The sequence below is a fragment of the Symphodus melops genome (genome assembly GCF_947650265.1).
Source record: "Symphodus melops genome assembly, chromosome: 3".
NCBI classification, from domain to species: Eukaryota; Metazoa; Chordata; class Actinopteri; order Labriformes; family Labridae; genus Symphodus; species Symphodus melops.
Genome location: NC_136693.1, coordinates 26053987 through 26066763, shown reverse-complemented (window position 1 = coordinate 26066763; position 12777 = coordinate 26053987). Strand labels below are relative to the sequence as shown.

Genomic DNA, 12777 nt, shown 5'->3' with positions numbered 1-12777 from the left:
CAGGAAATTGAAACATACAAAGAGGTTACAGTGACCAGTTATGAGAGAAAGTGACAGAGTACTAAAAGTAAGCAATGTATATCAAAATAAGCATCTATTAGTAATATGACGTGAGTGACAGAATCCAGTGTGTCTTTTGTATCCTTGCACTACAGACAGCTGCTTGTACTCAACAACGTTTAACACTTTCATAACGGACACATGGACGTTCTGGTTTGTATTAATATGATGTTTTAGGAATATTTGGACTGTCACTTCATACCTGTCAGAGTGTCAGAAACAAAGCAATAATAATCATTATAATAACTTCATTTATATAATTACCTTGTGGCATACACATCTTTTATTTGTAAATATGGTGTATCGTCGTTGTTTAACTTTAGAGCCTTTTTATACATTTGAATGTAACTACATGAATTCAACACAAATCAATGTCGCAGTCTGCACAATACCAATATTATTATTAATATAATATCGACCTGAAGTATCTCATTTATATCGGCTAGCTCAAACAACCTTTAAATTACCTTGATTCATGTTAGATTCAGCAGTCTCTTCTCTTGTCCTTTTCCAAAATGCTATTGTTATGTAATGTTATCTGCTTATGCACAACAGGCCTACTGACCTATACTAACTTCTATTACACTGAAGGGAAACTTTGAAGGTGACAGGATAGATAGATAGATAGATAGATAGATAGATAGATAGATAGATAGATAGATAGATAGATAGATAGATAGATAGATAGATAGATAGATAGATAGATAGATAGATTAAGTTTAAGATTAGCATTAAGTGTCAAAGACAATAGAGTGAAACTTGACCTAGTTTGGGTGATCATGTCAACCATTACAGATGTAGCATAACAATACAGTAGGATGAAACCAGACATGATTAGGGTGATTATCATTAAAGCGACCAGTGCTCAGTAAGGTGACTATCAATATGCAAAATGCATATGCAGGCTAAAATAAAAGAATAAGCATGGGGCTGACACATTGTCGTCTCTGTAGCACTGGATAATAAATCATCGGTGCAGGGTGTGATGGGGGTGTCAGTCTATGTAAAGACATTGTGTTTTCCAGATGTTATTTTGAAAGGGAAACCTCCGCTTATTTCTGCGTCCAGCTTGACTTTTCCAGCAGGACAAAGTGGACCATGTTTTTTTTGTTTAAGGGCCTTACTCCTTCCTCTACTCTGATTTTTTTTACAAACAGTTTGGTTGAAACCGCACACATCGTCTTGAGGTTTACGATACACGTTTAAACCTCGTTACCTTGTTGACAATAATCACGACAGGGTTGCTTCACGATTCTCCCTACCCGATCCCTCCATTGTAGTCTGAAGGACTGTGTGAGCAGTAGCCTACACGGTGTCTCTGCCTCCCCCGTGTGGTCTGATAAGTGAACTGCACACCCTCTGACAGATAATAAAACGTGCATTCATATGTACTGCAAATGTTAGAGAATATTTTATTTCAGAGTTAGAGAAAAGAAGAGAAAGGGTGTTGGGACCTTCACAGTGGAATAAATTCAGGCTGAACAACCAATTAGTTTTAAGGGGCGGAAAAGGCACCGCTGGGATTCGAACCCAGGATCTCCTGTTTACTAGACAGGCGCTTTAACCAACTAAGCCACGGCGCCGATGAGAGCATGCACCGACGGAGGCCTTCATAAACGTATTCAGGATGACGACTTGGTTTCCTAATGCAGAAGCAAATACACATAATGCACAATGCAAACAGAAAAGATACGGTGTTCTTATGTGATCAAATAAAGTCACTTAAAGCGCAATGGATTTAATCATACACGCTTAATTAGAGAGAGAGATTATTAAGACATTTTTATTCTTTATCTTTATCTCTTAGTACACGTCTCCGTGAGTCGATTTACTACAACTCTAAAGTGTAATTTGTTCCCTCTGAAAAGTAAATGCAGATTACCCAGTTCAAGAAAATGGCTTTCCATACTATTTAGTCAAGTTAAATAAATGAGATTTCAATTGGGTGCTGTAAACCTAATCCTCTGCTTGACTTCAAGGAACTAAAAAAAAAGGTGGGGAAAGCTGTCTTTGCCTTAATATATAAATGTAATGCCAAACCCAGACTCAAACTATAATTACGTTTTGTTTATGAGCCTCTCATAATACCTGACGAACACAAACCACCACAGCACATCTTTGCATTTATTCAGAATCCTTTCAGGACAGTGAGGGATCTACAATGACCATCCAGGTAGAATTACCTTTAAGGGATTTTGAAATTGTATTTCTGAAAAAGATTTTCAGTCACCAAAATTAGTATGATAGTATCTTTTTTAAATGTAGAATAAAGAAAGTCACTAATAGTTGAGACACAATACAGGTTTTAAATCCATTTAAAACCTTTTCGTTCATTTGTTCTTAAAGTCATACTTAGTGTATAATAACATGTTTCCTACCATTTTATGTTAAACTTTAATACGAATAAAGGTAGGGTGAAAACAATGAGTCTTTCAAACACAACGCCCTGCTGTGACTGACCAATCAGAGCCATTCAGTTCTGCACCGTCAGAACGTACATAACCCTTAGCAGGGTTTCAGGGAAAACCTTTAACCCAGAACTACATTTCTACCCTGGTAGATCAGGTGGAAACGCCAAAAGTCCAGAGTTCTGGGGTAAAGTTCCTGCGGTTGAAAAGGGGCTAAAGAGTATTTTTTTTTATTGCCGTTTATTTACGAGAACAAGGACAAAACCAGACCCCACAGACAGTTCATGAAATTTCAACAATTTATTCAACAACTTGATGGACATTTTTTTAAAGAAGTGTGCTGCTTCTCTCGACATTTGGTAAGTGCAGGGAGCCAAAGCATTTTACATGCACATTGTCTCAGCACAGATACAGGATATACGTTTGTCATTTCACGTTTTCTTTTTTTTAAAAATCACAGAGCTTTTGAATACAGCAGCTGAGGAAGCTCACCAACAACCAAGTCAATGATAAACACAATAATGAATGTTCAATCTGAATTAAAACACAAAAAGAGGGGGGGGAAGTAAAAACCTACAAAGAAAATAAAGCTGTAAAAAGTCAAAGCAAATCCTACAAATGACGCCGAGTGGATGAATCCATGAATACACATGTCCGAGGATCTGCACGTCACATTACTCAGCTGCTTTGTCTGTGTATACACATCAGTTAGTTTTTAAATTAATTCTTGTAAATACTATGAAAACAAAATGCAAGTCACACACTCAGCAAACAAGAAATATCCCTCTCTTTGATTGATCTGGAGTTCCCATGATGGAGGGAGATGGGCTTCTGCTGGGGTATCAGGAGTAAGAGGCGAAGGTTTCACCTTGAACACCAGATCACATTCCTACACAGCACAGCTTTCACTGGGGCAACCACGCTCTCTCTATATCTTAAATAATATGACTTCTACCTGAAGTTTAAAGTGTCTAAATCTGTTCCAGGAGCAGTGTGCTAAGTCGCAGGCTGCCCCAGTGCCAGTTTGTCAGACACAGATCAAAACAATCACAGCACATAAGTTAATATTCATTTTATTTATATATATTTATACGTATGTGATTCAATATGTTCATTTGATTTGTGTCTGAAGAACTTCAGAGCCTTTTCAGTCTCACCTACTTCCTTGTTTACTCTGCAACTCATACATTTTCTCCCCAAGTACAACGTGGGCCCCGTGTGTGTTTATGGGACAGCGTGGGACTACTGGTGGGCGCACTGCACCCCTGGCCCGTGGTGTCCGCCCTCTTCATCGGAGCTGTCATTGTAGGCCTCCCTGCGGCCACCCGACGTTGAGCTCTGACTGACATCATAATCCTGCAGGTCCACCTCCTCTGTGTCTCCAGTGATGATGGGCGGCTCGGATCTTGAGGGCAGCATGTCCTCCAGCTCCTGCAAGTTTCATCACAATGATAGATGACTTTGTCCCAACAGTGACAGAAATTCTCATTTGACGAGGCTCAAAGAAGAAACACAGCTTGCATAAAGTCACAAGTTCTTCATCAGTAATGAGGGCTTGAGTTTAGCCAGCCTATCAGTCCCTCCAAACTCTCTCTAATTCACTCTTTCTGGACCAGGCAGATTTTCGTGTCTGTTGTAACTTATAACCCATTTTCTATTGTTAGGGTGGATGATTATCTGTTTGGTGCGAGTGACAGAGTCCTGACTGAATCAAATATAAGATGCAATTACACCTGTCAACATGTTGGGATCAGCGGCACAGTCTAGAAAATCAAAACCCTGTCAGTCAGTTTAAACAACCTGCGAGTGTTTCAGCTGCTTCTTTCTTCCACACTCAGATGGTTTCTATAAAGATTTTACTTGTCTTCAGTTTTGATCTGTATCCGGGCAGCAATCGGATGACTTTGTGCTCAGAGCGGATGTTGCCATAGCACAAGTGCAGTTTGTTTTGCATTCTGGTGGGAGTTGTGACAGTATTAGGCAGAGGTGTTGTTCAAAGTCCCCCAGACCAAACACTGCAGCTTAAAACGGACAGGTTGCTTAAAACTATGTATTTTTAAATTATTGCATCTAATATATAGTTTTTAGCACTGAAAGACAGATTGATCAGTCTGGGAACCAAAGAACCAAACTTTGAGTACAACCTCTTTAGAGAGCCTAACAAGTGTTACTGTGTGAATGTAAGAGCTCAATAAGTAACCCATTTAAGACCAGAATAGCTCTATTCCCTGAGCAGAATTACTGCAATAGATTAAGATGCTAATAGCCCAAGCAATCTCATTCTCCAAACTATGTTATATTGTTACCCAATTAAAAAAAACCTCCAATACACTATTAAGGGATTGGTGTTAAATGGTTTTCAAAGGTGTTTTTTTTTTTTTTTTTTTTAATAATTTGAATCCCAAATTAGTACAAAAAAAATAGTGTAGAATACTGTAAAAAAAAAATTAACCCACAGATGCACCTTTCTGAAAAGAGACCTCCTAGTGCAGTCCATTTACTCTTTCACCGAGGTCTGCATTTAATTCAGTTTTAACAACCACAGGACCCATATAAATAAGAACCAATCAGGTCAGGCTGATGAAGCCGATCTGATGGACAAACAATCTCAGAGTGAACATTACTGTCCATGCTGTTTGTCTATTGAAATGGGTCGACCCAGTGAAGCTATATAACATAATAAAGATATTTTTGGGCAATCGTGTCCTCTTTAATATTCAGACACGTCATGAGGCTATTTGCAAGGACGGCACTCATCTTGTGTTTTTGACTATTATTACCAAACTATTCTTTGGACACAAACTATTTCATTGTTAACTGTTCTGAATGTTTGTAAATTCACCTTAAAGTGCAAAGTTTAACTACATGATAAATAAATAAAGGGGAGACATGTCTTACCACGAGCTTCTCAGGGCTGATCCAGTTGTTGTCGGGGAACTGGACATCAAACTTGATATACAGATCCCCCTTCTCAAAGGGGTTTCGGTACTGCGGCATGCCCTCTCCTCGCACCACCCTGACGGAGCCTGGGAGAGACAAAGCATGTAAAAAACACACTCGACTTTACACTGTCTGCTGCCCAACTTCTAATGCTGCGTGGGCCTGTTGATACAGGCTGTAAAGGGACACAAAAAAGCCTTTGAAGGTTGGACTTTTCTCTTTTTTCGGTCTTTGCACAGCTCTCGCTGAAAATTTGACGACTCCACTGTGCAGTCATCTTTTAAATACTGTGTGTGTCCTTGTAAGTGTTCAGCTCTCAGCAGGACACCCACTGTGATATCAGTTTACTTGCAACCCCATAGAAGTTGTGCCCAGTGCCATTACGCATCTGCTTTTCACACAATAACAGGGCCACCCATCAATGTGGTAAAAATGAGCAGCAGACAAAGTCACACATGAGCTTAATAATCAAACCACATTGATGTAAATTTCATGTAAAAATTAAATTAAAAAGGAGAATAAATGTCAGTAATATTAACCTGGTTCAATGACTTTGCCAGGAGGATACTTCACAACAAGCTGCCGTCCGTCTAAGTGTTTGACCATAAACTGGAAGCCGCACAGCGCCTCCACCAGCCCAATCTTATGGTTCATAAACAGGTCGTTGCCTTCTCGCCTGAAAGTCTGAAAATGGAGCAAGAAAGGTGGGTTAAAAAAAAGAAAAAAAAGAAAAGAATGTTCACTGTAAGAAGGTTTAAACCAGAGATGATGCATACATGTATTCACATGAGGGACTTTCTTTGTCTTTGATGTCTGAGTGATGTGTGACGACACGGCTCACGATAAACTTTATATTCTCCAGCTGACTTACAGATTTCATGTTATAATAATAGGAGTGGTGTGTCAGTAACATCCAAACAGCTTGTCAATCATATCTGTACCATATACATCTGAGTCTCTGTTCACCAATTTTGCTTCCATCATCCACAACAACATCCTCTGTCATAAATGAGAAAAAGCTGCAGGGGGAAAGAGCCGGGGGCTTTGCTCCAGCTCAGCCTGCTGTTCCAGTTTGCTCAAAATAACTTTGCATTGTCAGAGACAACCGGGTTTGTAGCAGGCAACGCTCACTGCTGAAGAACACCAACGAAGAAAGGTTGAGGCAGCTCGCTGGACATTTACACAAGCTTCCCACCGTAGCGTCGTGACGATCATTAGCCAACAACATCTTCAAATATGAAGCCATAATAGGGCCTATTTGATCCACAAAGAGAGCGTTCTTATGATGTCATTTTTGTTTGTAAGCATCCTGAGGACAGAGGACAGTTAACGGGACATAGTCAAAGGACAGGGACTCAGCTTTAAAAAGGTTAAAGTCAACAAACTTCTCAAGCACTGCAATCTTTTGCTCATCGATCTTATCCAGAGTGACTGACACCACCTCTGCAGAGAGTAATTGTCTGGTTTCATAGCTTTAAAAACGTCATGGACACGGATAAATCCGAGAAACAAACATAGAAAAAGCAGAAGACAGTTGCAGTACACTCTGATTGCTCACATATTTATTAAAAGCCTGCTCCAAAAACAAAAAACAATACCTCATAGAGCTCACAAAAAGGTCTTTCTTAAACAGAATAATAATCGTAATATTATTTAAAAAATTAGCGCGTACATGCTTTACAAACGTGTCAAACTAAACATTAAATTCAATGGGATAATAAAAGCTGTCTCTGCACCGAGTCAGAGAGAAATCCATCAGAGAGATGCGCCTGTTTGTGTAAAACATTAAAGCCTGCTCTGTGTACAAGCAACCAAAGATGTTGATCAGGACAGAGATACAAGAGGACATTAGTAGACCAAATATAAAACCTAATATATCAAGTATTACCTGCCTTTCAACACTACGCTGTATAGTACGCTGAATTTAAACAAAACTCACAGCTTTTAGAAATGGAGTCACTCGATTGGTTTGAGGAATCATTTCAGCCCTACTGGTAAGCATGTTCATTTTAAACATGGTATGCATTTACTCACTCCGGTGAGTCCATGTCTTAAATTAGTCCACTTAAATCCGTGGAAACAGCACTGTCAAGACAATCTGGTCCTCAGCACTCAAACAGTGGAGAGGTCTGAAGCAGAACCAGCTGGACCAGACTCATGTTGACAAAGCTCTTATTTAACTATCAAAAGCTGTTACAGAAGCCCCTCAAAGCACCTTTCACACATGCACTCCACTTCTTAACTACACCAGACATCAGCTGGTGGAGCTCAAAGAGAGGAAGGTAGGAACCTAAAGGCATGGTGTTTTAGATTCCTTTTACAACAGGAGAGTTTCAGTTACCAGCAATACATCAAACAAGGACAACTAAAGAACGAGAACACCAGACAGCTGTCAAAGAGAACTGAGAACAGGCTGTAATGTTAGTGATTTGAAATGTAGCAGCCGTCAGAACGACTTGAGGGTGATGGGGATTATTCTGCATTTGAAAAGCTTCGCTGCTTTTCTGCCAAAAAGTTGCGAGAAGTTTGAGAACCTAGATAAAGGGCAACCTAGATGTGGACTGATAAAAAAAACATGTGACATAAGCAACATTAACCCTTAACCAGTGGTTCCACAAATAGGAGTCGCAAGATTTCTTCTTAAAACACATTTATCAATGTGTGTGAAAATAACAACATAGTTCAAGAGTTCATGTGTTCTGCTTCTAACGTTTCTGTTTGGGCTGTTGTGTTCCTTTCTGTTCTGAAGCCATTATTTGGATAGGCCTCGTAGTGTGCCCAGCTGTGCTCAACATTAAATGTTCTAACCACCTCCAGGGACCCAGTTGCTAGCACTGGTGTTTTAGGGGTCGTGCGCTGAAAAGTTTGGGAACCCTGCCCGAAGCAACAACAAAAAAAGTCTTCCAACTATGACACAGATTACATTGGGGAAACAGATGGTCTGTAAGAATGTCACTGGGAGACATACCTCATTATCCTTTTCCTGCAGGACAAGAACTATATCCCCCGGCTCGACGCCAGGTGCCTGGTCAGCCTCCCCTCCAAAGGTAATTTTCTGGCCGTGCTTCATGCCTTTGTCCACGTGTACCTCCAGGATCTTGACCTCCTTAATCACTTTCTTGCCCTCACATTTTTTACAGCGGTCTTTCTCACTTATTACTTCTCCTGGAGAGGGTAAAAGTATGCAATGTGAGGTGTCTGCACAGACCAAGCTACGGTAATAAATGGAGAGGATATGCTTGATCATGGTTCGGTCACCTTACCTTCTCCATTACAATCAGTGCACACAGACTGCATCTGTTGGACCATGCCTGGAGCCAGCTGTCTGATCATGATGCGCATACCACGCCCTCTACATGTTGTGCATTTTTGAACAGCGCCCGTCTTTCCTCCTTGCCTGTAAACACATACAGTGGTGGATTTATTGTTAGAGGTTAAGACAAACTAACAGGTGAAGCAAATATTAACACTACAAAAATAAATGTGCACTACATCATTTAAAGTTGAAAAACTTACCCATTACAAGTGCTACACAGTACATTCTTGCTAAGTTGAAGTTTAGTTGTTTTCCCATTGTAAAGGTCCTCCAATGACACTCTGTAAAAAGGTGAGATGTTAAGTTACTGTTGCTGACGAACTTTTTAACATTAGACATCACAAACGTTTAAATAAAGTCGCCCTTTCGTCACAGTACTAGATTTGACTTACTTGAGTGGATGGACCATGTCCTCTCCCCTCCGTCGACCTCCATTCCTGGAGCGGTTCCCCTGGCCTCCCATGAATCCAAAAAGTCCACTGCCAAAGATGTGGGAGAAGATATCGTCCATGCCTGGCCCACCACCACCTCCTTCCCGCAATCCCTGTTCTCCATACCGGTCGTAAAGTTCCTTCTTTTCAGGGTTGGTCAGCACCTCATAGGCAAAACTGATTTCTTTGAACTATGATTTGAAAGAATAAAAACAACAAGTATCAGAATGTAACTTCTTCTGTTTAACCACAATCCACCACAGCTCAAACATTAAACAGAAGCAAGAGCATCTCAGGACCTGCTACCATTTCTATTAACCTTTCACCTCAGCTCCAGAGAACAAAAGCAGACCACATTCCTGGCCAAAGCAGGCTTTAAGGCCGCAAAATACTAACGTGACGGTGATTTCATAACAAATCCTGAGTGCGGTATGCCAACACCCAATATCACCACCTCAAAGGTTCAAGATTTATATGACATCGTGGTAAGTTAATTTGTAAAATCATCATATGGAATTTGGTGTTTGAAGTCCATTTTTAAATATCGGCAAAAAACCTGAACAGCTACTCCACATTAGTCAATTTGTTATTAAAATTCTAAGTTACAGTAAACACTTCACATATCTGAGTCAAGCAGTTCAGAACAAATCCAAAGACTACAATCAAAGAATGAGTGCAAAGCTCAATCAACGTCATTAAAATCAATCAGAACTGTGGCTTCATTTTTCAAATACTTAAGAGAATACACTGAGTCACATCCTTCATCAATTCAACTAAATAATTATTTTCCATCACTAATTCTTCTCTGGGGTAAATCCTCAGAGGTTGCTGTATACCAACGCAAACAATGTACTCCATGCTCCATAAAGCTAACGATTATGTTAAAAGAGATGGGGGAGATCTGATGGTGTTATACTGTAGAGAGGCTCAGGTTATTCATGTACATGTTCAAAAAGGTTTAGTAATAGGAAACTAATAAAAAGACTTCATTAGAAATGGACTGAGCCTAACAAGCCTTTAAACTGAGGAAACTATAAACAGGGCGGAGCTAAAAGCGTCAACATGACAATCTCAAGAGACAACGAAAAAAAGGACAAACATACTCAACACATACAATTTAATGTTTGGCATTTAATATTGTGAAAACAAAACTTATATATATGAAAAAATATATGTTGACATTACATCATTCTGTATGTGGATGCTTTGGCAACTAGCATTTCTGACACTGTCAAAACCAAAAGGAGCCTCTGAACAGATCTCTGTTGAATTTAAAATCATGTTTAAAGTTCAATAAATACTTGTCATTTCATATTCCTGCTGAGCGTTAGATTTATTTTATAGATATTGAAATGGACAGAAGAATCCAAAAAGACAGCCTCTATAGCTGAACATCCACAATGCTCACATAATTAACTTTTACCAACAAATGACCGGAAGGAGTTTTTCTTGTTTGCCATTTAAATTAAGTAACTGTGAAAACACACCAAGGATGAATCATGTCAGTGGCACAGATCAGTCCTTACCTTGTCACCAGCATTTGGGTTCTTGTCAGGGTGGTATTCTTTAGCCAGTTTACGATAGGCCTGGAGTTAGACAAAACACACTATTTATATCAAACTCATTTAAGGCGTTTTATTTATGACATCAGCCTGACTAATACACCGGTGGAAAACAGATGAATACAGTTTATGCAATCACACGTGACTCCCTGACGAAACCAGGCGGTACAGTCAGTAACATCACTTCCTGTATCCAGATCTTATGATATTAATGAGCTGTTTTAAAGTTTTAAAGTCACTTAGAGTGACGACAATAAACCGCAATGGACCAGATAGTTCCAGTTTTACATGTTTGACAGCTTTCAAGACAATACATACAGATTACAAATAACCTGGAGGTAGACAAATCAAGTCTGTAATAAACATCAGAACTAAACTTTGTACGATCAAAGGTGTTAATATGACACGCAGGTTAGCTACTGTTAGCTAATGCTAGGCTTGGATATACGTCGAACTTTATGTTCTTCATTCGTCTTCCCACAGACTAATGTGGACGTGAAATAGTCACCGAGGCCCTCTGCAGAGATGTTGATAAAATACGACCCTTTAATTTGATCAAAGTTCAGATGTTGACGTAACAACCCGCTGGACTGACAAGTGTCAGACGTAATCATCGTTTAAGTCTTCTTATTGTGATTTAAACACATATACATATATTGTTATCGACAGTGTCAGTCTGATGGAAACACAAACTACATCTTTCATCAACCTTCGCCGGGCACAGTTAGCTAACCTGCCGTACATGACAAACACCTGAGCTAAAGCTAACGTGAGGTCAAAGTCGCTTATTTTAACGATCTGTCCACTTCGTTTCAGGTTTCTTACAAATACACACACCGTCTGTAGTTTAAAAATGAAATAAATCTGATATTACACAACCAGTGAGGTTACTCATTAAACGTTACAGCCGCATCGTCACGTGAACATCCAGGCCGGTTAGCTTGCTAGCCAGGTGGCCTGACTAGCAGCTAATAGTTGCTAACGGTGCCTAGCAACGCATTTCCTGATCGTAGATGTTTCTAGATGTTACAGCTCGACGCACAACGATGCTGCTATTTCGTCTATTGTTCAGTCTCCCCCCCACCCTGAGTAATCACCTTCTTCAGCTCATTTTCGGTGGCGGATGGAGCTACTCCGAGAATGTCGTATAGTTTGGTGTCGACCACAGTGGCCATGGTGCTGCTGTGGATGTTTCTTCAGCTGCGGGACAAAGAGACGTTTTCACTGCCTCGTGCGTCACTTTCCGGGAAGTTACACGCGCTTCACCTGCTGCTGCCCCCTGGCTGCAGGTCCGCGGCATGACCACTAATCTACTTTTAGGTAATCAGAAACACATTTAATTCAAACATCGTTTATTTATACATGTGTAAATATATATATGTGTGTGTGTGTGTATGTATGTATGTATGTATATATATATATATATATATATATATATATATATATATATATATACATGCACATATACATATATATGTATATACAAACCCAAGGACACCTTACAAGCAGGGTTAAAAACAAACTATATATATAAACATCTTTCCATCTATTAATGTTACATCACAACTGAAATAGCTTAAAGAACAAATTGCGAGCCATTTAATAAAAAAAAAACTTCGTGAAAATCTCTCAGACAATGGATTTCCTTTGAATCTCGTTGCCTGTAAAAGCACATGAAAAATGTTTAATTAAAGTTCCACCAAATAATAGTAAAAAAATGTTTTTGTAATTAATTTAATAAAATCAACCAAACATAAACCTTTAAATGATACATTATGGGGAATATTTAGTTCACAGATGCATGCATTTTAGCCTTTACTGATTTTAAATCCATCCATCCATTATTTATATCGCTTCTGCCGTTGGGGATTGTGGGCGGACTGGAGCTGATCCCAGCTGTCATTGGGGCGAGAGGTGGAGTTACACCCTGGACTGTTTGCCTGTCAGCCACAGGGCTGATATAATACAGACAGACAACCAGACACACTCACATTCACACCTATGGGCAATTACGGCAATGAACCTAAAGAGCGTGTCTTTGGACTGTAAGTCGCAGAGGA

General features: G+C 39.6%; 1 protein-coding gene across 1 annotated transcript; it reads right to left on the bottom strand.

Moving 5' to 3' along the window:
• Positions 1–2753: 2753 nt before the first annotated feature.
• dnaja2a (DnaJ heat shock protein family (Hsp40) member A2a) lies at positions 2754–11969 on the bottom strand. Its single transcript, XM_079339037.1, has 9 exons — positions 11815–11969; positions 10682–10741; positions 9117–9346; positions 8925–9005; positions 8672–8805; positions 8377–8573; positions 5948–6092; positions 5367–5494; positions 2754–3899 (listed from the first exon to the last, which is right to left on the bottom strand). The coding sequence occupies exons 1-9, from the start codon at positions 11890–11892 to the stop codon at positions 3711–3713; spliced, it is 1242 nt and encodes a 413-aa protein (XP_079195163.1). The 5' UTR covers positions 11893–11969; the 3' UTR covers positions 2754–3710.
• Positions 11970–12777: the final 808 nt, after the last annotated feature.

Coding starts and splice junctions, on each gene's coding strand:
- dnaja2a (XM_079339037.1), bottom strand. CDS start 11,892: ATGGCCACTGTGGTCGACACCAAACTATACGACATTCTCGGAGTAGCT. Junction 10,742..11,814: donor CCGAAAATGAGCTGAAGAAG/GTGATTACTCAG, acceptor GTCTAACTCCAG/GCCTATCGTAAACTGGCTAA. Junction 9,347..10,681: donor ACCCAAATGCTGGTGACAAG/GTAAGGACTGAT, acceptor TTCAAATCATAG/TTCAAAGAAATCAGTTTTGC.